At 41.1% G+C, this 26,635-nt stretch overlaps 1 protein-coding gene across 4 annotated transcripts in view; it reads left to right on the forward strand.

Annotated features, from left to right (window-relative positions):
- The window catches only part of TMTC1 (transmembrane O-mannosyltransferase targeting cadherins 1), a 210,272-nt gene that overhangs the window by 87,831 nt on the left and 95,806 nt on the right, over positions 1 to 26,635 (forward strand). For all 4 annotated transcript variants that reach the window (XM_078376280.1, XM_072999904.2, XM_078376279.1 and 1 more), the window contains 2 exons: positions 9,242 to 9,431; positions 22,712 to 22,833. In XM_078376280.1, coding sequence (XP_078232406.1) covers positions 9,242 to 9,431; positions 22,712 to 22,833 — 312 coding nt within the window. The remainder of the gene's footprint in view (positions 1 to 9,241; positions 9,432 to 22,711; positions 22,834 to 26,635) is intronic.

The raw sequence follows: 26,635 nt of genomic DNA on the forward strand, positions 1-26,635 counted from the left end.
CAAAACGAAGCAGGGCAAAGGCTAATAGAGTTTTGTGAAGAGAACAAGCTGGTCATCACAAACACTCTTTTCCAACAACACAAGAGGCAACTCTACACATGGACACCACTAGATGGGCAATATTGAAATCAAATTGATTATGTTCTCTGCAGCCAAAGATGGAGAAGCTCTATACAGTCAGCAAAAACAAAACCTGGAGTTGATTGTGGATCTTATCATCAGTTTCTTATAGCAAAACTCAAGCTTAAACTGAAGAAATTAGGAAAAACCACTGGGCTAGTCAGGTATACAGTAATACAGTGGTGCCTTGCATTGCGACGTTAATTCGTTCCGCAAAAATCGCTGTTGAACGAAAATGTCGCAATGCAATATTAAAAAGCCCATAGAAACGTATTAAAACCTGATTAATGTGTTCCTATGGGCTTAAAACTCACCGTTCAGCGAAGATCCTCCATAGCGCGGCCATTTTCTGTGGCTGTAGAGCGAGGAATCCGTCCCAGAAAACAGCAGGCGGCCATTTTGTTTACCCGGTGGCCATTTTGAAACCACTGATCAGCTGTTTTAAAATCGTCGCTGTAAGATGCTCAGTTCCCGAAGCAGGGAACCAATCATTGCAAAGGGAAATTGCCCCATAGGGAACATCATTTTGCGATCGCAAACAATGTGTCGCAAAGCAATTTCGTCGCAAAATGGAGCGCTTGCTAAGCAAGGCACCACTGTATAAACCAAATCCATTATGAATACACAGTGGAAGTGAAGAACAGATTTAAGGAACTAGATTTGGTGGACAGAATGCCTGAAGAACTATGGATGGAGGCTTGTAACACAGTACAGGAGGCAGCAACAAAAACCATCCCAAAGAAAATGAATGCAAAGTGGTTGTCCAACAAATAGCAGAGAAGGGAAACAAAATGCAAGGGAGATAAGGAAAGTTACTGAAATTGAATGCAGACTTCTAAAGAATAGCAAGAAAAGACAAGAGAGCCTTCTTAAACGAACAGTGCAAAGAAATAGAGGAAAATAATAAAAAGGTAAAAACCAGAGATCTGTTCAAGAACACTGGAAATATTAAAGGAACATTTTGTGCAAAGATGGACATGATAAAGGACAAAAATGGTAGGGATCTCACAGAAGCAGAAGACATCAAAAAGAGGTGGCAAGAATACACAGAGGAATTATATCAGAAAGATTTGGATATCCCGGGAACCCAGATAGTGTGGTTGCTGACCTTGAGCCAGACAGCCTGGAGAGTGAAGTCAAATAGGCCTTAGAAAGCCTGGCTAACAACAAGGCCAGTGGAGGTGATGGCATTCCAGTTGAACTATTTAAAATCTTAAAAGATGATGCTGTTAAGGTGCTACATTCAATATGCCAGCAAGTTTGGAAAACTCAACAGTGGCCAGAGGACTGGAAAAGATCAGTCTACATCCCAATCCCAAAGAAGGGCAGTGCCAAAGAATGCTCCAACTACCGGACAATTGCACTCATTTCCCACACTAGCAAGGTTATGCTCAAAATCCTCCAAGGTAGGCTTCAGCAGGATGTGGACCGAGAAATCCCAGAAGTACAAGCTGGGTTTCAAAGGGGCAGAGGAACTAGAGACCAAATTGCTAACATGCGCTGGATTATGGAGAAAGCCAGAGAGTTCCAGAAAAACATCTACTTCTGCTTCATTGACTATGCAAAAGCCTTTGACTGTGTGGACCACAGCAAACTATGGCAAGTCCTTAGAAGAAATGGGAGCCTGACCACCTTATCTATCTCCTGAGAAATCTATATGTGGGACAGGAAACAACAGTTAGAACTGGATATGGAACAACTGATTGGTTCAAAATTGGGAAAGGGGTATGTCAAGGCCGTATATTGTCTCCCTGCGTATTTAACTTCTATGCAGAGTACATCATGTGAAAGACAGGACTGGAGGAATCCCAAGCCGGAATTAAGATAGCCGAAGAAATATCAACAACCTCAGATGTGCAGATGATATCACTTTGATGGCAGAAAGTGAGGAGGAATTAAAGAACCTCTTAATGAGGGTGAAAGAGGAGAGCACAAAAATGTTCTGAAACTCAACATCAAAAAGACTGAGGTCATGGCCACTGGTCCCATCATCTCCTGGCAAATAGAAGGGGAAGATATGGAGGCAGTGACAGATTTTACTTTCTTGGGCTCCATGATCACTGCAGATGGAGACAGCAGCCACAAAATTAAAAGACGCCTGCTTCTTGGGAGGAAAGTGATGACAAACCTTGACAGCATTTTAAAAAGCAGAGACATCACCTTGCCAACAAAAGTCCACATAGTCAGCGCTATCGTTTTTCCTGTAGTGATGAATGGAAGTGAGAGCTGGACCATAAAGAAGGCTGACCACCGAAGAATTGATGCTTTTGAATTGTGGTGCTGGAGAAGACTCTTGAGAGTCCTCTGGACTGCACGGAGAACAAGCCTATGAATTCTGAAGGAAATCAACCCTGAGTGCTCACTGGAAGGACAGATCCTGAAGCTGAGGCTCCAATACTTTGAACATCTCATGAGAAGAGAAGACTCCCTGGAAAAGACCGTGATGTTGGGAAAGTGTGAGGGCAAGAGGAGAAGGGGACGACAGTGGATGATATGGTCGGACAGTGTCATCGAAGCTACACTGATGAATTTGACGCAACTCTGGGAGGCAGTGGAAGACAGGAGGGCCTGGTGTGCTCTAGTCCATGGGGTCACAAAGAGTCGGACACGACTTAACAACTAAACAACAAAGGAGCTGAAGATTCATTTCCAGGAGTATGAACTCCTACCGCTTCAGAAAGTCACCTGCAGTCCAAAGATAATCACTATCCCATTAAAAACTTGGGTTAATACCGCAACTGATCTTGCCAAATATTCTCAGGATGCTTCGGTACAAAGGAAATTTGTAGTCCTACTGTGTGCTCATTTAAATTAAGCAACTTCTCTGAAAGGCTGGGGGAGTGCAGCCTGAGCTAGTGAATAATGCAGAATGACTGTCACATTTTCAATATCCCATCTGTGAAAGCTTTTCACAGGTTGTCCTCTCTTCACTGAATGTTGCTCAACTAATCCGTAGAATGGAATAGGAATCCATTGTTTTTGGTGAGATCGTGTCGCCCTGGGAGTTTTTAATAATGGCTTTGAGTCTGTGGCTTGATGTACGTAATGCTTTGAGACTCCAAGGTTTATGCCTAAGACAATCAGGGTAAAAAAAATGAAGGAGTATTTGTAGAAACCACCTGAAGAGAAAGCTGACAGACAGACAAGATTAAATGGGTGGGGTGGGGTGGGGTGGAGCTGTAGAAAAGAAAAAGCAAATGTTCTCAGGGATCACGTAAGAGGATGGGGTGGAAATGAACAACATTGGGGCAGGGTCTGTATAGCCCATTCATTCCCCCCCCCCAAAAAAACCCTGTGTGTCTATTCTCAAAAATCAGCTGAATTTTAACACTTCCTAAATGCTGGGAGGATATTAATAATGCTGTTCATTACAAGTAACCATTTTTCACTTCATCATTTACAGCTGAAGCTATTTCGGCTTGAGGTTCTTTCCATCTTTTTCACAGCTCTAAATCAAATGTGCTTGACAAGGCACTTCATAATAATGTTGTAAAACATATGGGGCTGCAATTATAACCAGGTGCTGTTATTTATGGGCTCTGCATCTCAGCTGTATTGGTTTGTTTACTCGGAGGCACTTCTATCAGAGAATCCATCCATGGAGCAAATCCTTTCCAGTCTCTGCAGCGCTTGGTGTACTTGTCTTTTTGTCAGCTGAATCTTTTCAAGATAACCATAACAGCTTCTTTGGAGAGAGTGTGTGTGTGTGTGCCTGTATATCTCAACAGTATCTGATTTCTTTCCGGCTGGGATGCATGGGAGCAAGCAGAAAGTGGCCTTGCAATAGCAGAGCTTTTACACAAAGTAGGGAGGATTCCCGTCCAGTCCATGCGGGTCAATCATGTATCCAGTCCACATGAATTAACTGTGTATTAATTCACGTCTGTGATGTTCTGTTTCTGCATTGCTTTGCAATGGCTGTTTTTAAACATCTGCTTGAAAGTGTGCATTTCTATCTACATTTGTATAAACTATATATGTATATAGAGTACAGTTCCCATAATCTTTGTGATCAAATGTGCTGGTGGAGGATTCTGGGAGATATAGTTTACATTTAAAAAAGAAAGAAAGCAAGAAAAGAAAAGAAAAAAGAGAGTTTCCAAGGTTTGATGCTGGATATAATAGTAGAGAGGCAGAGTGGTTAAAGGAAGAAAATGCAACTGTCTGTAAAACATTACCACTTGCGCCAATATTTGTAACTTCAGTTTAAATCAAGGAGAAATTTATTCAGTTTGCAAACTGGTGTAGTGTTCATTTAAACATGAACAATGGGATAGTTAGCTCAGCCCATGCTGTTTTCTCTGCCTGTGTGTACTGTTCACAAGAATAACTGTAGGTCTAGTGACCCTATTGTCTGGTTCTCCATGAGTTTTTTTTCCCCATATTGCTTTGGTTATATTTAACACCTCTAATCTCATGGGAGATCCAGAGGTTTGAAAAGTTTCTCCTTTTTTTGGACTATAACACCCATAAACCCTCAGCCAGCATGGTGAAGAGTTCGCAAGCCAGTCCAAAACCAAGTTTATGGTCCTTTGCACTTAAATAAAGGAGGAATGGTAAGCCAACAACAAACTGAATTTAAAGCTGCTTTACAAGTCAGGCTTGATTGGACAGAATGATCCATAATTCCCTACTTGGATGGGATATTAAGTGACCCTGCTCAGTTTATTTGCTTGCATGAAGGGAAGTATCAGGGGACTGGATCCATGAGCTTCTTGTTCATTTGTGTTGTGTTTTAAAAAGGCCAGACGTCATGGATTATTGTTAGTGGGTGTACGCAGCCACTGCAAAAGAGTGTCCTTGGCGTTATTCCAAAGAAGGGGATGAACATGTTGGCTAAAGAGACTGGAAGAGACTGGTTTGACTGCAACACAGTGTCACCTATAGAACTGCTGTATCCAAAGCCGAAATAGCTGTGGTGACATCTAGCCTTTGAGAGGAGCTGGAGAGAAGGTTGGGCTAGTGTTCTTCCTAAGACATGAATGGCTGGTTCTCTTTCCAAGATTCATGTCCTAAGTTTGAAGGTGATAGAAAATTCTCATGTGGCACTAAATATGCAACTTTCCTGGCACTCAATTACATATGAACACTTTCCCCACACATTAGAAATAAAGAAATGCATCTTTTTACAACAGTGCATTCAGAATATTTTTTTTTTAAAAAGTAAACCACTCTTTGACCATTCCAACGATTGCTGTTTGGTATCAAGTTGCTCAGACGGAAGATGTTTATAGGAAGAAATATGGCACATTGAAACAATTATTAGATGTATTAAATGGCTAGAGAGCAGCTGCATAAACTATGGATTAAAGCAAGCAAACAACTCAATGTACAGTTCAAAAGCAAGTCCCTAGTGTTTATATCCAAGCTGCCACTTTTCATCAAAGCTGTGTTCCAGGAGACTGGTTATTTTATTTTCTTGAGAAAAATCTGGTTGCACAAGCAGTATTTATAATTAGTTTGAAAGCGATAGACTAACTGCATGAGAGCATCTTTTATGTCACAGCAGCATCTGCTGCCTAAATTCTTTTTCTTAAAATCTTGCAAACATAGGTAATAATTGTAGACCATATAGCTTAGGGCAGGAACCCACTTGTCAAGTTTGTGGTAAAGTTGCCTTACACTTGGGCTGCATTTGTTTGACTGTTTGACTTGCATGGGGCTAAGCTAATTTTGTTAAATTAATGGTATTTGCTCCTAGATAATCATATATAGGTTTAACATGTAAGAGTGCGACTATATGGTCAGATACAATGGGATTTGCCCCCGGTTATAAAATGGATGAATCTGAAGTTTTTTTTTTTAATGACTGCATGACACAAAGGGTGGTCCAAATCAATTCAACCCGTTTTGCTCCCAAAGCTTTTGCAGGAGCTTCTACTTTTTCAGGCCAGAACAATTTGAATGGGGTGCTACTCATGCAATTAGTTATGATACATTCTTGTAAAGACCCAGTGTATGTGTTTGTAGGTGGTGTGCAATGTTCAGGCCAGGGGCAGGGAACATGCAAAAGCACCATGATTTTAATGTGGAGGTTCAGATGCTAGTTCTGAATCCTGCCAGATTGTGTGGGAAGGCCCTTTTATTGTGAAGCAAAAACCTAGTGGTGTTAATTGCTTAACTGACAGGTCTGAATGTGCCATTGAAATAATCTTCCTCTTTCCATCCAATACTCTTTTCCCTTACTTTCAGTTAACATATGCAGGAATTACATCATCTCTGTTCACATTTGGTTTTATACTGTTGGCATAATAAGGTGTGACCAGAGATGAGCTAAATCCTCCATGTGTTACTTGAAAGTAAGGAAAAAGAGTAATAGATAGGAAGGGGAAGGTGGTTTCGCTGTTATGGAGTCATTCTGATGTGTGAATTATGATGTATTTTGCAAAATTACTGTTCAAACTTTCGATGTTCTGTACTCTTGGACTGTGAAGTAACTATTTTTCTATGGAAAAGTTTTTGAGAATTGTAGTAATGTCAAGCTTTAAATGAGAAAGCAGCTTCACAGTGAACCATAGTGGTGGAGGTGCGACCAGAGGAAAGAAGGAAAGAATAGGGGCAGTGGGTTAGAATGTGACTTGCATTGCGTCCAATATGAACAGTGAACTCCCAAATCAATCTGTAGCTCCTGTGTTAGCATTGATTGTGATTTAAAATATAATACAGACTGGGAATCAAATTGCAGCAAAGTGTAGTCTCACCCTAACTATTGGCCACAATCGTATTGGTTGAGGTTCCCCCTGCAGAACAGGAATGATGTCACTGCTGATTGCTTCTGATCAAAACCTTCTTTTTCAACTTCAGGGGCATTTAGGGGCATTCTTGCAGTGACCCCAAAGAAGCAATAGAGTACCTAAACTGCCCTAATATTTTGACATATGGAAGTAATCTTGTGAGATGAGCACAGCTTGGAAAAGTTAGTGGCCAAACTCTAGCAGTGAAACTTGACTGCAGATGTCATCAGCCCTATATAGTGTAAATTCTGTTACTGGATTCTAGCCAGTGTTTTAAGACTACCGTTCTGAGAAGCCTCCCAAATACACTAGACATGCTTTTGGGAATTGTAGCGCACAGAAGTTGCTTTCAAGCTCTGTAAACCTAGGTGCTAATTCAAAATATTATGAGAATACTCCAAAGGGGATGTAGATTAGTCAGCAAGCATAGCCACATGCAGAGGTTCCGGCATTCATTTGTTGGCATCTCTTGCTTACCCTAATGAGGTAGCCACTGATGAAAAAGACTCCCAATAACCTGTAGATTTGCTGGTGATCACAGAATGGATCTTGCTTTCCAGAACTTGGAAATGTTATTTTGGACCACAGTTCCCACTATCTATTCCATAGGGCAGGGGTCCCCAACCTTTTTCCCCCCGCGGACCGGCAGGGAAAGTGGGGCAACCCCACGCTCATGCACTTGCATGAATGAGCGTGTGCACATGTGCAAACAGCAGCATGGCACTCGTGCAGGCGCGCATGCAAAAATGGCAGCGTGATGCTTGCGCGGGCATGCATGCGCAAACAGGCTGTGCGGGGGTGAGTGCGTGCGGGGGGGTGGGGCGGGAGGTCTGTCTCTGCGGCCCAGTCCGGCTCAAGCCATGGACCGGCACTGGGCCATGGACCAGGGGTTGGGGACCTCTGCCATAGGGGATTCTGAGAGTTGTAGTCCAAGAAATAAAATTCCCAAGCCCCATTTTTCCCACTTCTTGTTGCTTGTCTCCAAATAACATGCTGGCTTTCTACTTTTCTCCCTCTGTGGTTTTGGGGAACTATTGTACATGCAAAAAGGTGCCACTGAAGGTATACTTCATATAAATAACTAGTATACCTTACTGCCTGTGTTAAATAAGATGTAGAGCATTTAGCCAAAGGTGTGTTTCGAGCAGCTTTTACAGAGCTCTTTGACAGCCGTCGATAAAAAGCACCATATAATTCTACTGATTATGTGTTTTGTTTTTTAAAAAAACTCTTTCAATTCTTTGGTTCTAAGTTTAGTGCCTGCTGTAATAACCACTCCTAGCTTTTTGTGGGTATACACAAACGAGAAACGATTACTCATGGCAATTAAAGCAAGGAAGGCACTGCAGATTGTTAGTGTCTTAAAAGCTGTCGCAGATGGAATCTGTGCCTTTACAAAGGGGCTTGCAGCGAATCAATAAGCACTCTCTTTGGCCTTACCATGAATGCCTTCTAAACCATGCAAATCTAATGAGAGCTTTCAAGCTTTTGACAACAAGCAAAACAGCCAAGTGATTTTCTGTTGTGATGAGCCTAGACGAGAATCAGCTAGCTATGCCCAGCATGCAGTAAGTGTTTTAGGCTTTGAGAAAACAAAGCATGGCCTTTGGCAGAGAGTTGGAAAGGAATAGGAGGAGTGCCAACAGAGAACAGAGCAATTTCAAGCCACTTGGTTGGTGTTCCTGTTGTTTGCTGTTGGGTATCTTTTCTGTAGAAACTTTAAGCTGTATAAAAGTGTTGGGCAAATCCATGAAGTTGTTCATGTAGACATAGGGAGGGGAGGGGGTCGCTGAGCACTTATTGTTTCCTCTGGCTATGTATGTAGCTCTCAAGAGTAATTGTAGGGCCAGTTGCTGTGCAGTCTGCCTCCCTAGGACCTCTTCTAAGTTGCCTTTCAGGTTGAGGTTCTGAGCTCAGAAAAAATTTTTTTTTGAAGTATAATACCCAGGCAGCATTGCTTAGTGTGGTCCAGAAGGGTAACCTTTCCAAGATCTGGGAAAATCTTGTCATGGCCTGAGTTAAACTGCTAGTCTCAACTTTTATTTTCATTTGTTACATCTGTAATTTGCTTTCCCTGCAGTGAGCTTAGGCAGGGGTACACTCTTTCACCTGCCCTTTTCTGCATTGTTTCATGGTCAAGCCTTTTGTTGACCATGTTAAGGTATGGGTAGTCAGGCAAGCAGACAGCAGATGGCCAAAGCTTAGAAAAGTGACCTTTTTGGACCATGACTCTCAGAATCACCCAATGAAGAAGGCCATTGGGAGTTATAGTCCATAAAGGAACCTTTCTCAAGCTCTATAGGATGCTTAAAATGCTCTAGGCAGGTGAACCCCACCAGCCTCTTGAGCAAGGTACCAGCTTTTGAACTTCCTGTTTCCTTTTGCAGGTTTCTAACCTATTCCTACCTCCTGGCCTTCAACGCCTGGCTTCTGCTGGCTCCAATTACTCTCTGCTATGACTGGCAGGTGGGGAGCATCCCTTTGGTTGAATCGATCTGGGATGTGAGGAATTTTGCTACCATTCTCTTGGCAGTGGTGATGCTGCTCCTTGGGCTCCATTGCATAGTAGCATTCAAGGTAACCAAGCTCTTAATCCATGTTAAAGCATGTCTTTGCGTTGCGTATTGACCACATGGAACCTTGTATATCTTGAGACTGTCCTTATTCTGGTATTTGAGTTCATTAGTTAAACGACAGTGTCTTCAGATGACAGTTGGGCCCTCGGTAGCCAAATCCTTTGCCTAATGGGCAGAATGGAAATTTCATCTCATTTTACTAAACATGTTATTAGCTTAGTGAGTCCAGCTGAAAAGAGTGAAAGCAATGTTTCTGAAGAGAACCCAAGAAAAATACTTTTGTTTTTCTTTTTGCATAGTCTATGCTGGGCTTGGTTGGGGAGAAAAATTCATCCTGGCAGAAAGCAGTACTTGGTCCAAACCATTCTGTGTTATTTTAAGAGTGATGTAGAGGTCCCAAAAACTACCTAGGAGGTTCCAAGAGGTATGGTTGAAAGGAAAAATAAAACAAAACACTTTTCTAACCTTCGTTTTCAATTTACCCATCATAACCCTTTTGCTTCCAGCAGTTTTCAGCCATGGTGTGAAAATGGCTGGAGCCTCCCTTAGACTAGTAACTTTCCATCTGGGCCAAATTCTGTGTGGTTTCTTCTCATTTGCAACCAGCATAACTGATTCAATACCCACAGTTAACAGAGATACAGAGTTGCTTTATAATATGGTTGTTATTAGAGAAGTATGTTTAGACCACTGTGAATGATTCACTTGGTTAGCAGTCTTAAAAGAGAAGTCCTGATTACATCAGAAAAGATTGTCACATTTAAGGAGTTTAAGGAATATGGGTTATCCAGTTAAATTTAAAGGAACCATAAAGTTTTATATGTATAGAGGAGCAAAGTTTTAGTTTCATTTAAACAAATGGGTTGGACTTCACAAGATGCGGTGTGTGTGTGTATCTGTGTCTATCACCCAGAAGAACAGGGTAGATTGAGGTGCCTCAGTTTACATCCCTGTATAGGAGATAAACCAGCTTCGTTGATCTACATTTTGCTGTGATAATCTCAGATTACTGCAGAGTGCAGTGCATGCTGGTGCTTTTGAAAATGCTTCAGAAGAAGCAGATAATGAAGAACGCAGAAACCAGGCTGATGATAAGTGCCAGAAAAACTGATTGTATAACACTTCATCTACCTGGCTGTACTGGCTGCTAATATATTTCCAGGGCCATTTAAAAAGAATCTGCTTCCCCCCAAAAAAAACTTTTTTTGACTCAAGATCCCCATGGTGGAGGGAATGCCTCACTGGCATTAATCTGTCTGTACCTAAGACCCTTTGTTTCATTTCAGTCATCAATCCAAACAGGCAGATTGCAGTGAAAAAAAATCAGAAGGCAGCAGCTGTGAAGGGAGGAGAAAAGGTCTTTCAGTGTTAAAGTGTATTTCTGGAGGCCAGAGCCAAGATCATCCATACTGTAGTATTCCTGGTGATTGCTATATATAGATGAGGACAATAGAGAAGGCTGATAAGGGAGGAAAAATAAATCATTTCAAAATATGGAGGTGGTGGAGGAGTGCTTTACACACACACACACACACACACACACACACAGAGAGATAGAGAGAGAGAGAGATACCATGGGCCGTGAGAAAGATCAATGATGGGTCCTAAGTCAAATCAAGCCAACTTTCCTTAGAAGCTTAAATGACTAAACAGGAAACAGTTGTACTTTGGACATAACCCGAGAAGACAAGACTCACTGGAGAAGACAGTAATGTTAGAAGAGTAGAATGGAGTAGGAAAAAAGGAATACATACCATGAGATAATTTGACTCAATTAAAGAGCTCCCAGTTTGCAAACCAAGCAGGTCTCTTAATGATAGGTCATTTTAAGGACATTAAATCAAAATCAGCAGAAGTCAGAAACAGTGTAACAGTGCATAGCAACAATACCCTAAGATGGACATCTGACTAAGGGTAGTGAGAAGGGAAAGGCCATTTTAAGCTTTGCCCAACCCTTGGTGAGGCTTGCTTATCCTAGCATAATTACTGTATCTTTTCTTCCTCCCTCCCTCCCTCTCTCTCCCTCCCTCTGTATGTGTGTGTGTGTGTGTGTGTGTGTGTGTGTGTGTGTGTGTGTGTGTGTGTGTGCACGCGCACTGTTTTGTAATGTTCTAAAGAGGCAAGGCAGGTAGAGTAATTTGACTAGTAGATAGAAATATTGCAGGCATCTGCTCTGAAAACAAAGGCAGTGATTGTTCTTAGAGTTGCTTTTTGGTTTTAAAGCAGTCAGTCAGCAGTTCTGTCCCGCAAATATAAAAATATATGTTTCATTTCTTACTCTGCATACCAACGATGTCTAAGGATGGTTGTGCTACCTTGAACAACTGGTTGATCCGAAACAAAACAGACGGTTCAGTCAAAGAGAACAAAACATTTCTTCATCTCTCTTAATCAGTGTCTCTTGTTTTCAGGCCTTGAACAGATGTACACCCTTCCTCTTACACAAAAATGCAATTTTTAGAAAACGCTTTAAAATTAGTTTCATATATATAGGAAAAGAGCGAAGAAGCTCTGTAAGTATGGAACAAAAAAAAAAGTATGAGGTCAGTCTTTTTTGCTCATAGTCCTCAAGGAACCAACTGTCTCAAATCAACAATGCCTCATACATAGAGATTAGAGATGGGGACAAATCGAAAAAGTTGTGCTTTGTTGGGATTCGTCGTTAGTCAAAGTTGGCAAATGGACAAAGTGATGAAGCACCAAATTTTATTGATGAATTGACAAATATTAGTTGATTCGTCGTTAAAACACTGTCCTGCTGACCAGCTGATTGGAAGAAATCTGACAAGCAGGCTGGCTGTGGAATGGAACCCATTTCTTTCGGTGTTGTACAAAAAGGTTTTAAAACAACTTGCCAAACTCACACGTACCTGCATAAAATCTTTTATTAGTTGTACACATGAGAATTTGCTTCTGCATATCTTTCTTGCTTGCTGTTTCTAGTTGAGGATGCATGTGACATGTTATTCACTATGGCTAGAATCCTGAGGCTAATTTACACTGGCATAGGGGAAAAATCATAAGTCTTGGAAGCAGATTTTTGCTGTTCTTTTAGTCGTTAAGTCGTGTCTGACCCTTTGTGACCCCATGGATCACAGCATGCCAGGCCCTCCTGTCTTCCACGGCCTCCCGGAGTTGGGTCAAATTCAAGTTGGTAGCTTCGATGACGCTGTCCAACCATCTTGTCCTCTGTTGTCCCCTTCTTCTCTTGCCTTCACACATCCCCAACATCAGAGTCTTTTCCAGAGAGTCTTCTCTTCTCATGAGATGGCCAAAGTATTGGAACCTCAGCTTCAGGATCTGTCCTTTCAGTGAGCACTCAGGACTAATTTCCTTCAAAATGGATAGGTTTGTTCTCCTTGCAGTCCAGAGGACTCTCAAGAGTCTCCTCCAACACCACAGTTCAAAAGCATCAATTCTTCGGTGGTCAGCCTTCTTTATAGTCCAGCTCTCACTTCCATACATCACTACAGGAAAAACCATAGCTTTGACTATTCAGACTTTTGTTGGCAAGATGATGTCTCTGCTTTGTAAGATGCTGTGTAGGTTCGTTATCACTTTCCTCCCAAGAAGCAGATGTCTTTTAATTTCGTGGCTGCTGTCACCATCTGCAGTAATCATGGAGCCCAAGAAGATAAAATCTGTCACTGCCTTCATATCTTCCCCTTCTATTTGCCAGGAGGTGTTGGGACCAGTGGCCATGATCTTAGTTTTTTTGATGTTGAACTTCAGACCATTTTTGTGTTCTCCTCTTTCACCCTCATTACAAGGTTCCTTAATTCCTCCTCACTTTCTGCCATCAGAGTGGTATCATCTGCATATCTAAGTTTATTGATATTTCTTCTGCCAATTTTAATTCCGGCTTGGATTTCCTCCAGTCCAGCCATTCATATGATGTATTCGGCATATATGTTAAATAAGCAGGGGGACAATATAGAGCCTTGTCATACTCCTTTCCCAATTTTGAACCAATGAATTGTTCCATATCCAGTTCTAACTGTTGCTTCCTGTCTCACGTATAAATTTCTCAGGAGATAGATAAGGCAGTCAGGCACTCCCATTTCTTTAAGGACTTGCCATAGTTTGCTGTGATCCACACAGTCAAAGGCTTTTGCATAGTCAATGAAGCAGAAGTAGATATTTTTTTCTGGAACTCTCTGGCTTTCTCCATAATCCAGCGCATGTTAGCAATTTGGTCTCAAGTTCCTCTGCCCCTTCGAAATCCAGCTTGTACTTCTGGGAGTTCTCGGTCCACATACTGCTGAATCCTACCTTGGAGGATTTTGAGCATAGCCTTGCTAGTGTGTGAAATGAGTGTACAGTGGTGCCTCGCATAACGTTTTTAATTGGTTCCAAAAAAAAAACCTTATGCGAAAAAAACTTTATGCGAAACACCATTTTCCATAGGAATGCATTGGAAACCGGTTAATCCGTTCCAATAGGCACGGATTGGCGTCCTTAAGCGAAAAAACCCATAGGAAACATCGTTAAACGATACAATGTATCCTCCATTGGAATGTATTGTAGCTGACTCAGTACATTTCAATGGCTTTGCGAAGTCAATTTTTGCAAAATTAAGTGTGTCATAAAAGGGTCAAAAATGGTTTTAAATGCTTGGATTAGCTTCTGCACCCTCTAAAACGGATGCAAAAGTTAATTTGGCTTTGATCTGACTTTTCATTAATTTTTTCTGAATTTTTTTCCACCAACTTTTGACAGCTGTCAAAATCTGACAGCTCCATTATTTCCTATGGGGGAAGAAAAAATTCACAAAACATTAGCGAAGCCTCAGCAACTGTTCTAAATGGTTGGGTTTGTTAGAGGACCCCCTAAGTCATGTGCAAACCTGATTTGGCTTCGATCTGACTTTTCCTTAATTTATGGTGAATTTATGTTTTCGGCCCATAGCAACCAATGGACCTGTCAAAAAAAACGTTAAGCGAAACAAGGGACCTAAAACCAAAAACGTTTAGCGAAGCATGGTCCCAAAATCGCTATGCGAAAATCGCCCATAGGGAAAAACGTTATATGAAGCACAATCTGACTCTGAAAAAATAAACGTTAAGCGAAAAAAACGTTAAACGAAGCAAACGTTATGCGAGGCAACACTGTAATTGTATGGTAGTTGGAGCATTCTTTGGCACTGCCCCTCTTTGGGATTGGGATGTAGACTGATCTTTTCCAGTCCTCTGGCCACTTCTAAGTTTTCCAAACTTGCTGGCATATTGAGTGTAGCACCTTAACAGCGTCGTCTTTTAAGATTTTAAATAGTTCAACTGGAATGAACTCAGGGGCTAGCGGGGGGGATGTAGTGCTCTGCTTGTGTGTTAAGGGAGATATCTCTGCATGCCACCTGTGGCACGCGTGCCATAGGTTTGCCATCACTGTTACAGGCTATCAAGAGACTTTGCAGTTTGGTTGTTCTATATGTTAGCAAATAAATGAACAAAACTGATTAAAAATCCAAGCAAAACAGTAAACAAGTATGCTGTGTTACTTAGATTTCAGAGATGCAGTGGCTGTATATATGCATGTGCTCTTGTGTGCAGAGTCAGAAGAAACATTATGTGGTATATGATTACAGACTACATCTACTGTGTGGACCCTTTTGTTATCAATACATTTTTGAGTGGGACTAATTTGTTGTTGACTCTTGTGATTTGGATAATTGTAGTGTTGGAATGCATGCACACAGCTGATAATGGGAATTTAAGCTATAAAGGTTTTTGACTTAGTTTTGCTTGCTGGATATGTCTATATTCATAATTTCCAAGAAACATGGGCTGCTGGCTTTGAGAGGGAGCCCTCTTTCTCTGGTTTGTCTTATTTTGCGCTTGGCATGGAGCCATGTGGCATTTCACTGGAAAGAATATGGCCTAGAAGGCAACAACAGGACCCAAGTATTGTTTGCTTCCTTGTTTCAGGGAATGAGCAGGACTTTTGCTCCTTAGTGTCCCCTCAATCCCTTTCTGGTGTATCCATTCTCATAACAAGGAAGAAGGCATTGCAAGTTTCATTTCCAAATGTTCAGCACAGAGAGACTAATTAAATCTGTTCCCAGAAGTTCTTTCATTTCCTATATATAGGTCGTAGATCTTGCCAGAGGAGATGTAATTTCTTTTTGAGTCATAAAAAGCAAACAGATATTTTTTTTTCAAAAAATGGCCTTTTTTGAAAATCTGTTCTTAACCATTTAATTAGGTAAAATATTAGCCATGGTATGTAATGAAACATTAGGTGTCTGTATGTGTTAATGGGTATAAAATGGGTGGATGGGGAGTTATAAATATATAAAATCCATGACCTTGCTGGCTGGGGAATTCTGAGAGCCACAAGTCCTGATTTTTACAAGCTGTGAAAAATAATTAAGGCCCTCTGTCAATTTGAACAAGTGTTTTTTAACCTTTTACTTGCCAGGCGTTTTGGACTTCGACTCTCAAAAGCACGGGTCAACATGGGTAATAAACACAGATTTTGGGAGCAGACTTAGGCCAAAAGTTAACATTATTATTATCGCTCTCATCATAATCATCATAATCTTAACTGCAGAACTAGAAGCTGGAAGGGACCCTATGAATCATCGAGGCCAGCCCCTATCAAGGAGGCACAGCGGGGAATTGAACTCCCAGCCTGTGGCTCCACAGCCAGATACCTATAACACTGAGCTATCCAGCAGTTCATCACCAGCTTCTTAACCTCTAAATTGACAGGTTACTGCATAAATCTGTACATGTCAGCTGAGCTCCAGCTTTTTCAATTTAACTTGATGTGAAGTAGTCAGAGTCAAGGTCACCAAAGTTTAAGAGCCAGTATATTATAGCTTTTTGAGTATAGGTTAGGTTAGAATGGGACTTGGGCCACCTACATTCATATCTCCACTCAGCTATGAAGCTGAGTGGAGGATCTCTAATAACTGAGAGAGGAACAGAAATAGCTATAAATAGGATGGATAAGAATCATTGACTTTTTTAACTAGACATTTTTTTAAAAAAAAAATCTGAATTTAGGATGGATCAGAAGTGAAAGTTTTCTCTGTTCTCATTTCCACCAGCTTCTAGTTATGAATTCTTCCAGCATCAGTAACACAAGGGAACACTTACTTTGGGGTTTGCTTCAGCCCAGTCTACAGCTGTGCAGTTCTCCCCCATGGGAATAGAGGTGTTATATCCACATCCAAACACTCATCTCCCAACCATACACAGGTGTTGTCATGTCTAATCTCAGAAGCATGTGCAAACATTTTTATTTTTCCAGACATTTGGGAATTAACTGGAAGAGCCCTGCTTTGCTGTTGCATTTGCTGTCAAATTGGTTTATATTTGTTTGTGTTACATCTGGGAAATGAACACCTGTCTTGAACAATGACCTAGAAGTGTCACAAACCCATAAATTTGCACCTGTTAAATGCAGACTGAAATTGTCTTGGGAAAAAAAATCTACAAAAAATGATTAACCTACCAAAAAAAAAATTGCCTGCCTGCCTCCCTGGAAAACCTTACTAGCTTGACTTTACATAGTTCTTTCTCCATACTGTACATGGAGACACGGGGAGCTGGTGGGTGGATGGATCCTCTCCACCAACTTGTATTTTTATGCCCATCTTAGGAGGAGATCTTGAACTGTTGGATAGCTCAATGGTTTAGACATTGGGAGGTTTGGTTCCCCACTGTGCCTCCTTGACAGGGGCTGGATTTGATGATCTGTAGGGTCCCTTCCGGCTCTGCAGTTCTCTGATGATGATGATTCTTCGTCTGTAGTTACTGTGAAAGTCAGGCAGAGTGGCAGAAGGATAATTTCTGCCAGCAGGTCACATGCCTGCAAAGGATTCCTGCTTATTCTATGCTACCACGAGGTTTTAAATGCAAAGCTAGCCCATATGTTTTTTTACCTTTGCAGTCTTTGTGTCTAGAGAATTTGTGTAGCTTGCTGTGGTGGATGGTTTACTCATAAGCTGCTGCCAAAACCTCCTTGCTATTCTGTAATCTTTTAGAGGCCAAAATGGGCAAGACTTTGCAAATATATTTCTCTTCTTCTCTGTACACTTCTTTTGCCTTTCCAAACAGTTCTTGTCCTCTGTTATCAAAGGCATTTCAAGGCAAAGTTGGCTATTTATTGAATTTTGGTATGTTACTCTCCAGAAAACTGTGTTCATTTTCATGAAAGATCCATTTTTGAATAAATCCTTCTTTGACTTTCCTGAGGGCTTGTTTGATTTCCTGACACCTCTGTTAAGGTCACTATTGATGTTCTTGGTGCTTCCCCAGTGAGATTTTCTATGTCTGTTAGATTAGCATTTGCTTGAGGAAAGGGGAGCAGTAAATCAGAAAACTTCGAATGGCTAAAAGGAATAAATCCTTCCCTCACTTCTAGCATAAGTTGTGTGTTTTTGTATTCGCGAAGGCTTTCACGGCTGGTGAAAGCCCGAAATACAGTACATTCTTTCAAGACATTTAAAAGAGGAGACTATATTGATGTGGCTTTGCCTATTTATTATCCAGACCAATCATATTCAGGGAAAAGGGAAAAAACAGTCAACACAAAGTGTTACCTTCAACATAATTGCAAAATTGCTGGCGCTCTAGGTTGATCTTAAATGATCTTCTACTCTTTAGTTGCTACTCCTGAAGTGTTATCAAAACACGAAATAAATACTTTTGGTTTGTAAAAGTGTTAAAACAATTATTGGCCATGTACAAGACAAGAGGATGAATTAAATTATGTGCTGCTGGGGAGAACTTGGTAGTAATTCATTAAAATTAATATAATTACTACTTTATCCTTTAACAAATAGCAATGTAATTACTTTTAAATATTTTGACAGAAATGAAACAAACATTACAGGGTTTTTTTTTTCTTGTAACATGTTTTCATTATTATAACTGTGTTAGTTTGGGAGACATTCTGGCAGACCATTTCAATGATTGCTTGTGTAATGAGTAACATACTACTCATTGACATTGGCAATGATGGAATGATGTGATTCTGTTTCCAAGTAATAATTCAAGGCTGTTTAAGAACCTGGAAAGAAAAGGCCTTCAGCTTGTGTGCAACTGCAACACCTGTTACTCTTAATCAGCCTCACAGTGGGTTAGTTTGATGAGATTTGTAGTCCGGCACGCTAAGGGAGACAGGTTGGTGAAGGCTGCAGCTTCATCATGGTATTGGTGCTCATAGTTGGCTTGTGTCTGTCAGCACCAAATGTAAACTGCTTGCATGTGAGAGGCTGTAAATGAATGGGGGAATGTGCGATGGAGAAACCCTCTCCTCTATCATCATCATCATCATCATCATCATCATCATCATCATCATCATCATCATCTTTTAAAAATATTTCCCTAACTGTTGCAACAGAATTCTAATGCCATCCTAGGTTGATGCAAGAGTAAGACAGAGTAAGGGGGTTTACCTCCCTTCCATGTCCTCAACCTTCATCTCCTCTGCTGTTGTTGCTGCCTCCTTACTCTGAGTAAATCACAGATAAACTCACTTGAAAGTAAACTGGATAAGCCTAGTAAACCGGCAGTCCAAAGACCTGTGTGGACCCTTCTCATGGGAGAATAAAGTCTCCAGTGTAAGCGGAAGAATCGCTCAAGTGAAAGATAAAATAGATCGCACTGAAAATAAGAATCTTCTACGTGTGAACCAAACCACTCCAAATTCCCCTATCTCCCCATAGTCTTTCAAATATAAGCATTCATAGAAGGGTCTAGTCTTGGGCAAAACTTCCCAAGTCCCTCTCTGGCCCTCAGAATGTCTGCAAAAATTTTTCTTGATGGGTGGGCATGCTCAGTGGTTACACTGATTTTTTTTCAGGGCTCACAGCACTACAACACTGTGCCTGTCTTAAATACATTGAGAATTCTTGTGAAGTAGAACAGCTCTTCTCTCCCAGAAGACATTTATAACAGTGACTATTGCCCACTCTTGTATCTTTTATAAAACAATATATTCTGTACCTTTGTCAAGAACTACCCCTCATGTTTCCTATGTACAATTTAGGAGAACATCTTACTATGTCATTTTTCTGTGCATACTAAAGTGGTAGCGTTTCTTAAAATGAAAAGGCTTAAAGGTTGTGGTGGGGAAGTGGGTGTGGTTGTGTGTGTGTGTGTGTTTTTTTTTTTACTAGATCCAATTTGTCTTTCCATTTTTGTGTTTAAATACTTCTCTTATGTCATTGTCTTCATTTTTGTTTAGCAAATATACAATTAGAATTTGTAAGGATTAAGGCTGATAACATCAAATCAATTCTTCATAGAGTTCTTAGGAGTGAAAAGAGGAAGGAAAAACATGCAGCCAGCTGTGAAGATTAGGTTCTCGTTAATAAATGCACAGTTGAGTAGATACCCCCAAAGAGGATGTTGAAAGATTACAATAGGCAGATTTCCTAATTGTTAGTATTTCATTCCTGCCCTTGTGTTTGAACACTGAGTTAGATACAAGGAGTGGTTTTCTTCTAGGTAAAACTGAAGACTCTTCCCCAGTATTGCTAACCAAGGTTAACTATAGATTATGAACAAATCTGTCAAGCACAAACCTTGCCCTCAGAATCTTTTAAACTGGGGATGCCAGGAGTGTTGTTACACAACAGAGATGTTGGATTTCAGATCCTGGGACAAATCCAGTATTCCTTGGTCCCAGCCTGGTCCTTTAGAGCAGTAGTCCCCAGCCTTGGGCCTCCAGATGTTCTTGGACTTCAACTCCCAGAAATCTTGGCTAGCAGAGGTGATGGAGAAGGTTTCTGGGAGTTGTAGTTCAAGAACATCTGGAGGCCCAAGGTTGGGGACCACTGCTTTAGAGATTCCCAAATACCCAGACCCCTTCCTGCAGATTAGCTATTAATATGTAGATACCTTGTGCAAGCAGAGGAAAGGGTTTCCTAGGGTAGTATTGTGCTTTACTACTGCTCATTTGTAATGATTTTAATAGTGAGATTTTAAATGGTTTTTGATTGTTATGAAAACTGATTTAATTTATAATTGCTTTTTAATTGTTTATGTTTTTAATTTTACTGTAAAATATTATGCCGTATCCTAGTTTCTTGGACATAAATTAAACAGACATACAGACCAGATGCACAGACAGTAAGAATCACTTATTTGTGCAATGTTTGCATTGGATTGCAGTGTTAATACACAGTGGTCTTTTGTCTAGGAAGTCAATGGCATCCTGAAATTACATGCATAGTAGCTGGGAGTGTGTCATGCAGCGTGGATAAGTGCTTTTTATTTGCACACCATCATGCATACATTGGACCTTATAGGAAATGCTCAATGCTTTTGATGAGTGACAACTCCTAGGATTCATTTATCAAGAAATACCATGACCATTTAGTCATTTTGAAACAGGCTTATGTCTGAGCAGTAAATGATAGCTTGTTCAGTTCTTTGAGAAGAAAAGAAAATCTCAGATCCATGAACTGAGTTTGATCCATATAGTTTCCCCATCTGCCCAGCATTCATCTTAGAAATAAGAAATAGGAATGTATTTAAGGGCTCAGAAGCTGTTCCACTGAACTGGGTGGCATAAGGGTTAGAGAATTTGGCTACAATTTTGGAAACTTGGGTTCAAGTCCCCACTTGGCCATGAGATACACTAGGGAGCCGCGGGCTAGTTGCAGGCTCTCACCCTGTCCAATGCAAGGAGGCTTTTGTGGGGATGAACTGGGGAGGAAGAAAGCCATGTATGCTGTCTTGAGCTCACCAAAGAGGATATAATAAATACAACTAATAGATGAATGAATAGTTTCAAACTTGGGAAGCTATTGCCTATGAGTTCAGCTTTTTATTATAGTAGACATGCACAGACATTTGGTTGGAGATTGCCTAAATTGGTAAGAATTATATCTAGTCATACCTACTCTGTTTTGATCCTGCCTTGTGTTGTTTGTTCCACCCACTGCAGGAATGTAGCTTTCCCAAATTAAAATTCAGTCCATAGTATAGGATTACTCATATACCCATAGAATAGGATTTGATATTTGGTTAGAGTACATACGGTACAGGTAAGCTTTGCATCTTTTGTATATGTCTGAATATATATATATGTGCAGTTAAGGGGTGTATGTGTGTGTGTCTTTTCATGTCACTGTAGATCAGTAAGATAGTATTTTCTACAGTCTGAGTGCTATAAAATGCTCCTGCCCACTGTAAACTGGAAATTGGCCATAAAAATAACACCGTGCAGTTTCTGGTTTCTAGCCTCTTAGCAATTTGTTGTCACATCTACTTAGTTTTATTGGGCGTCAAATAAGAATGTTTGCTGCTGTGGGCGGAATGGAGTTCTCGAAGGGGAACCTGAATATTAAAAAAGAGAGAGAGAGAGTGAGAGAGCTGTTCATAAGAAATTGCTGAACAAATGACCAATATCAACTGGCTTTACAAATCCCAAGAAAGCTTGCAGCTGCTGGAACATTTCATCTTTTGGATTAATGTTAAGGTGGTCATTAGCTGTGCTTGTTGAGCATTTAGTGGAGAATATTCCAGCCCAGTAGGCGAACTGGATGTCTGCTCCTGGCATTTCAGATTTTATACATGGGTATAGAATTTTACAGTAATCTTACTTCCTACTCTTAATCATAATTTAAGATACTAAAGGTAGAAGACAACATTGGTTTGGGTTGGACAGTACTCTCCCAAACCTTCTCTCTATATGCCAGCTTGGGGGGAAAGATCAAACCTGTCCTGACAACGTCTGTGACCGAGATGATGACTTCAGAGTATGAAATTTAAAAAACATTCATGTGCTAAATCTCACATGAGTTAAGTCCAAATCATGTTGTCAGTTTCCCCTACAAAATCTAACAATTGAATTCTGTGCCATTTGGATTTTACATGCAAGTTGTTCATGGCAGAGCATTGGCCCTTATTGATTTCCCACTGATTTGTGATTTAACTTACCAAATCTCCATTGATTCAATGGGCTGCTCTACTTTTTACTTACTATGCTAAACAACAGTATTTCAGCCATTATAGTCCACAAGCTAGTTTCACACTGTGGTTTGATGTGTTTGTTTTGATATTTGCTCTCAAATTGTGGAGTGCAGGCTGATGTAGGTTCAAAATGCAATAATGGTTTGATTTTGTGAATGATCATATCTGATAGTGAGACAGAGAATGAGGAGGCAAATTTCTTGTGTGCTTTAATAACAAAGACCTGAATAGTTAGGTCCATAGAATGTGTGGGATATTGTTGCTTGAGAACTAAATCTATAGGGATATGATTTTGCCCGAATTTGGCATTCCTCTCACTCATGTGTGTCTAATTATTATTTTGTTGCAGAAACTGGAACACAGAGAAGTTTTAGTTGGCCTGTTGTTCCTGGTTTTCCCCTTCATACCAGCTAGCAACCTCTTCTTCAGGGTGGGATTTGTTGTGGCAGAACGTGTCCTGTATATGCCTAGGTAATTTTCACCTGTTTTAATTATTTTGCAATGAGAAATTCAGTTATTAATTTTTAATGAAGCTTTTGGCCAGCATTGATGTCTACAATTGAACATTATAAAGTGTTTAGAACTGCAACTTTTTAGGCATTATATAAGGTATGTCAGATAATCTCTCCTAAGCGTAATATAGCTTTTCCCCAACCTGAGCTGCTGCAGATGTTTAGATCTGTGACTCCCATCATCCTGAGCCAACATGAGCCATGGTAAGAAATGGCTAGAGTTGTATGTAGGCTGAATCCTTTGAAAGGAACCAGATGGATGAAGGGTGCAGTGGGAAAAAGAAATATTTTAATGAGATATAAACAGTGATCCTTTGTAATGACTTTCATTTTGTACTTCATGGCCTGTTTCGTAGGACGCATTAAAATAAACCTGGGATTTGGAGGGTTTAGTGCCTCTGTCTATGCAGGGTCCTTATCAGAATGAAACTGTTTTGCCAGTTATTGTTAAACAGATTGGTTCTGTTTTGAGAGCTTGCTGAAATCCACCAACGTGATGACTCAGTATAATGCAAGCTTTAGCATAAAATGTACTCAAAAGGATAAAGCCTGACTTAGCAGAATAATCCTATGTTTTGTGATGCCTACTTTATTCCCCTCTTAAAAGGTGGCATCACTGTATGGACAAATGCCCCCCACTTCATAATCTCTTTAGGAATGTCAAACCTACAGTTCAGTGCATTCCAATGGGGGGGAAATTCACCAAAAATTAACGAAGACTCAGAACAAAGCCAAATTAAGTTTGCAAAGGTTTTACAAGGTGCACTAATGATCCCAAGCATTTAAAACAGTTTTTGAACATTTTAAGACACACTTAAAATAGCGAAAACGGACATCGCTAAGCGAAACAGGGGGACCTAAACTGTCATCACTAAGCGAGGCAAGGTCCTGAACATCGCTATGCGTAATTTCCCCATAGGGAACATCGCTAAACGGAGCGCAGAATCGCTCCAAAAACCTCATCGCTAAGCGAATACATCGTAAAACGAGGCAATTGCTAAGCGAGGCACCACTGTACTTTGTTTTTCATTAAAGCCCTGAGGTCTACCAATTGGTTTCTGGTGCAAAGTAGTGGTTCAGAAAGGTGAGCATAGTACTGTGGATTAAGCTGATCTTTGAAAAATGGTGTTTTTAGACTCCATCTTCCAGAAAACTCTAACCAGTGTGGTCATGCTCAGTGGCAATTCTAGGTACAGTGCATCCAAGAAGTAATTCTTCCAAGCTCTGTTGGAGATCTCTGAGCACACACTTAGTTTAGGAATTTGTGGTTGTCAGCAAGATTTCAGTATATTCCTATTTTCCACATACATTTTAAAAAAATCAGTACAGCAGGCCCTTGACTTACGAACGGCCCTAGCTATGAACATTTCGGGTTACGAACCCAATCTCATCGCAAGTAGTAAACCCTACTTGCGAACGCGGATCGGGTTACAAACCCAAAAGGCAGGGAGAAAGGGTGGGAAATTCGAATTTCCTGCCCTTCCTCCCTGCCTTTGGAGCTTTCAAAGGCTTCCTCTGACATCGGAGGAAGCCTTCTGAAACCTCTGAAGCCAAAAAGGCATGGAGAAAGTGCGGGAAGTTTGAACTTCCCGCGCTTTTTCCCTGCCTTTTTGGCTTCAGAGAGCTCCGAAGTCGCCCATCGTGGCGGCGGGGACCCCCAGGGAGGTCTGTCAGGGCTTGCACACCACCATGGGAGACCTCCCTGGGGGTCCTCGCCGCCGCGGTCGGTGCCTTCAGAGGTTTCAAAGGGCTTTCCCCGACATTGGAGGAAGCCCTCTGAAAGCTCCAAAGGCAGCGGAGCCAGCGGAGCGCCAGGCGGCTAAAGCAGGCCAGGCGCCTGGCTGCTCGCTCCCGGCCGCGCGGAGCCAGCGGAGCGCTGGGCAGCTTCGGACTCGTAAGTCCTTTTTAAAAAAACTTTTCTTTGTGGGTTTTGGAGGGTGGGTTTGGACTGGGGGGGTTATGTTTCTGTGGGGTGTGTGTGTGTGTGTGTGTGTGTGTGTGTGTGTGTGTGTGTGTGTGTGTGTGTGTGTGTTGCAGTCCCAACGTGGGACTTGCCCTTCTTATTTTTATTTTTGTATTTTATTTATTTATTTATTTATTTATTTGAAATGCTGGAAGGAATTAATTCCGTTCCCATGCATTTCAATGGGAAATGGTAGGTCGACTTATGAACTTTCCGAGGTACGAATGTCCTCCCAGAACGTATTAAGTTCGTAAGTCGAGGGCCCACTGTATAAGAGTTGGTAGGTAAGGATAATTTTTGTTCTGTCTTTTGTTCAATTGTTGTTCTTTATAGAGTATTGATAACCCAGAAGTCTGCCATTAAATCTTGAGTAGACACGGGGGTATTTGTATACAAATACAAATACCCCACCACCACAGATGGACATAACAAGGGTCCGGACCCTTGGGGCCAGGCTGTCCACTCACTGTCTGCTGCTGTGGGCTCCGTGCTCCCTTCCAGAGCTTACAGACGATTAGCCACTTGTGACAGGCGGGACAACAAGCCTCTCTGCCAGGTCGAAGAGTGGCTGGCTGGCTGACTGGGAGCTCCAGCGTGATAGGAAGGGAGCGTGGAGCCCATGGCAGCAGTGGACAGTGAGTGGACAGCCTGGCCCCAGGGGGCTGGACCCTCATTATGTCCACCTGGACCCTCGTTATGTCCACCACCCCATGTCAAATCCTGACCCATCTTTTGTGCATCTTTTTTTAAAACGCTCCATTCCATATGGTGCAGTGGCTAGACCAGGCCTTTTGGGTTGTGGTGATCTGCATTAAAAAAAAGGAGGGGGGAATAAAATCTAGAAAATGCTTCACACACATCTGTAACTGCACATTGTAGTGCCAACAGGTCATTATGGACATTAGTCAAGCTTCCTTTTTAAGGAAACGTGCTTCCCATTTCTGGTACTGAGGGATCTCTTAGAATCTTCCAGGCAATTGAATATTACCCAAGACACAGTTGGAAAATGACTGTCTTAATTAAAGAAGAGGAAAATTTCATTGCTTACTAATGTTTACAACATTATTTTACTCATTGGCTAAAATCCTGTTGATTAGCATTGTATGTTACACTAGAGTGGGCTCACTGGGGATTTACAGCTCTCCTCTAACTTCCATTGATTGAAATGGGCCCACTCCAGTTGCAACGTAATATGCTAAAGTTAATTGCAACTAAGTAGGCCTATTTGAATCAATGGAACTTACAAATTCATTTGCCAAGTTCCCCATGATTCTCTGGGCCTACTCTAGTGTGACTAAGCAATAGGATTTCAGCGTTCATTTTATTTTCACACAATAGTTAGGACCGCTGTATATTCTCCAAGTCTGAAGAAATAATGTTATAGATGCTAAATCAGCTTGACTGAGTTTGAAGGGCATGCTTACTTGTTTTCAAAAATGTATTTAGTTCTTGTACAATACTGTCATATGGAACGAGAAAGCATTGTGTGAAAATAATGTGTGTCCACATACTACTAAAGTTTCCTTATTCTTGCCTTATTCTTGCTATGATATACTACAATCACCTAGAGTGTCGGCCCTTACATAGCCAAAACAGCGCTATTTAGGCCCCAAGGCTTAGAGGAAACTGTCAGTGACCTGGGAGTGGGAGACTAGAAATTTTGCAGAAATACAAGTACTGTAAGTGAAGGAACACCTTTTGGAGCCACTTTCCCCAACAGCCTAATGAGGACCAAGCTTATCCACTGGGCATTGAACACTCACTGACTAGAGGAGAATGCTGAGTGGGTGTGGAAGCA

Source organism: Pogona vitticeps, chromosome 5 (genome assembly GCF_051106095.1).
Source record: "Pogona vitticeps strain Pit_001003342236 chromosome 5, PviZW2.1, whole genome shotgun sequence".
NCBI classification, from domain to species: domain Eukaryota; kingdom Metazoa; phylum Chordata; class Lepidosauria; order Squamata; family Agamidae; genus Pogona; species Pogona vitticeps.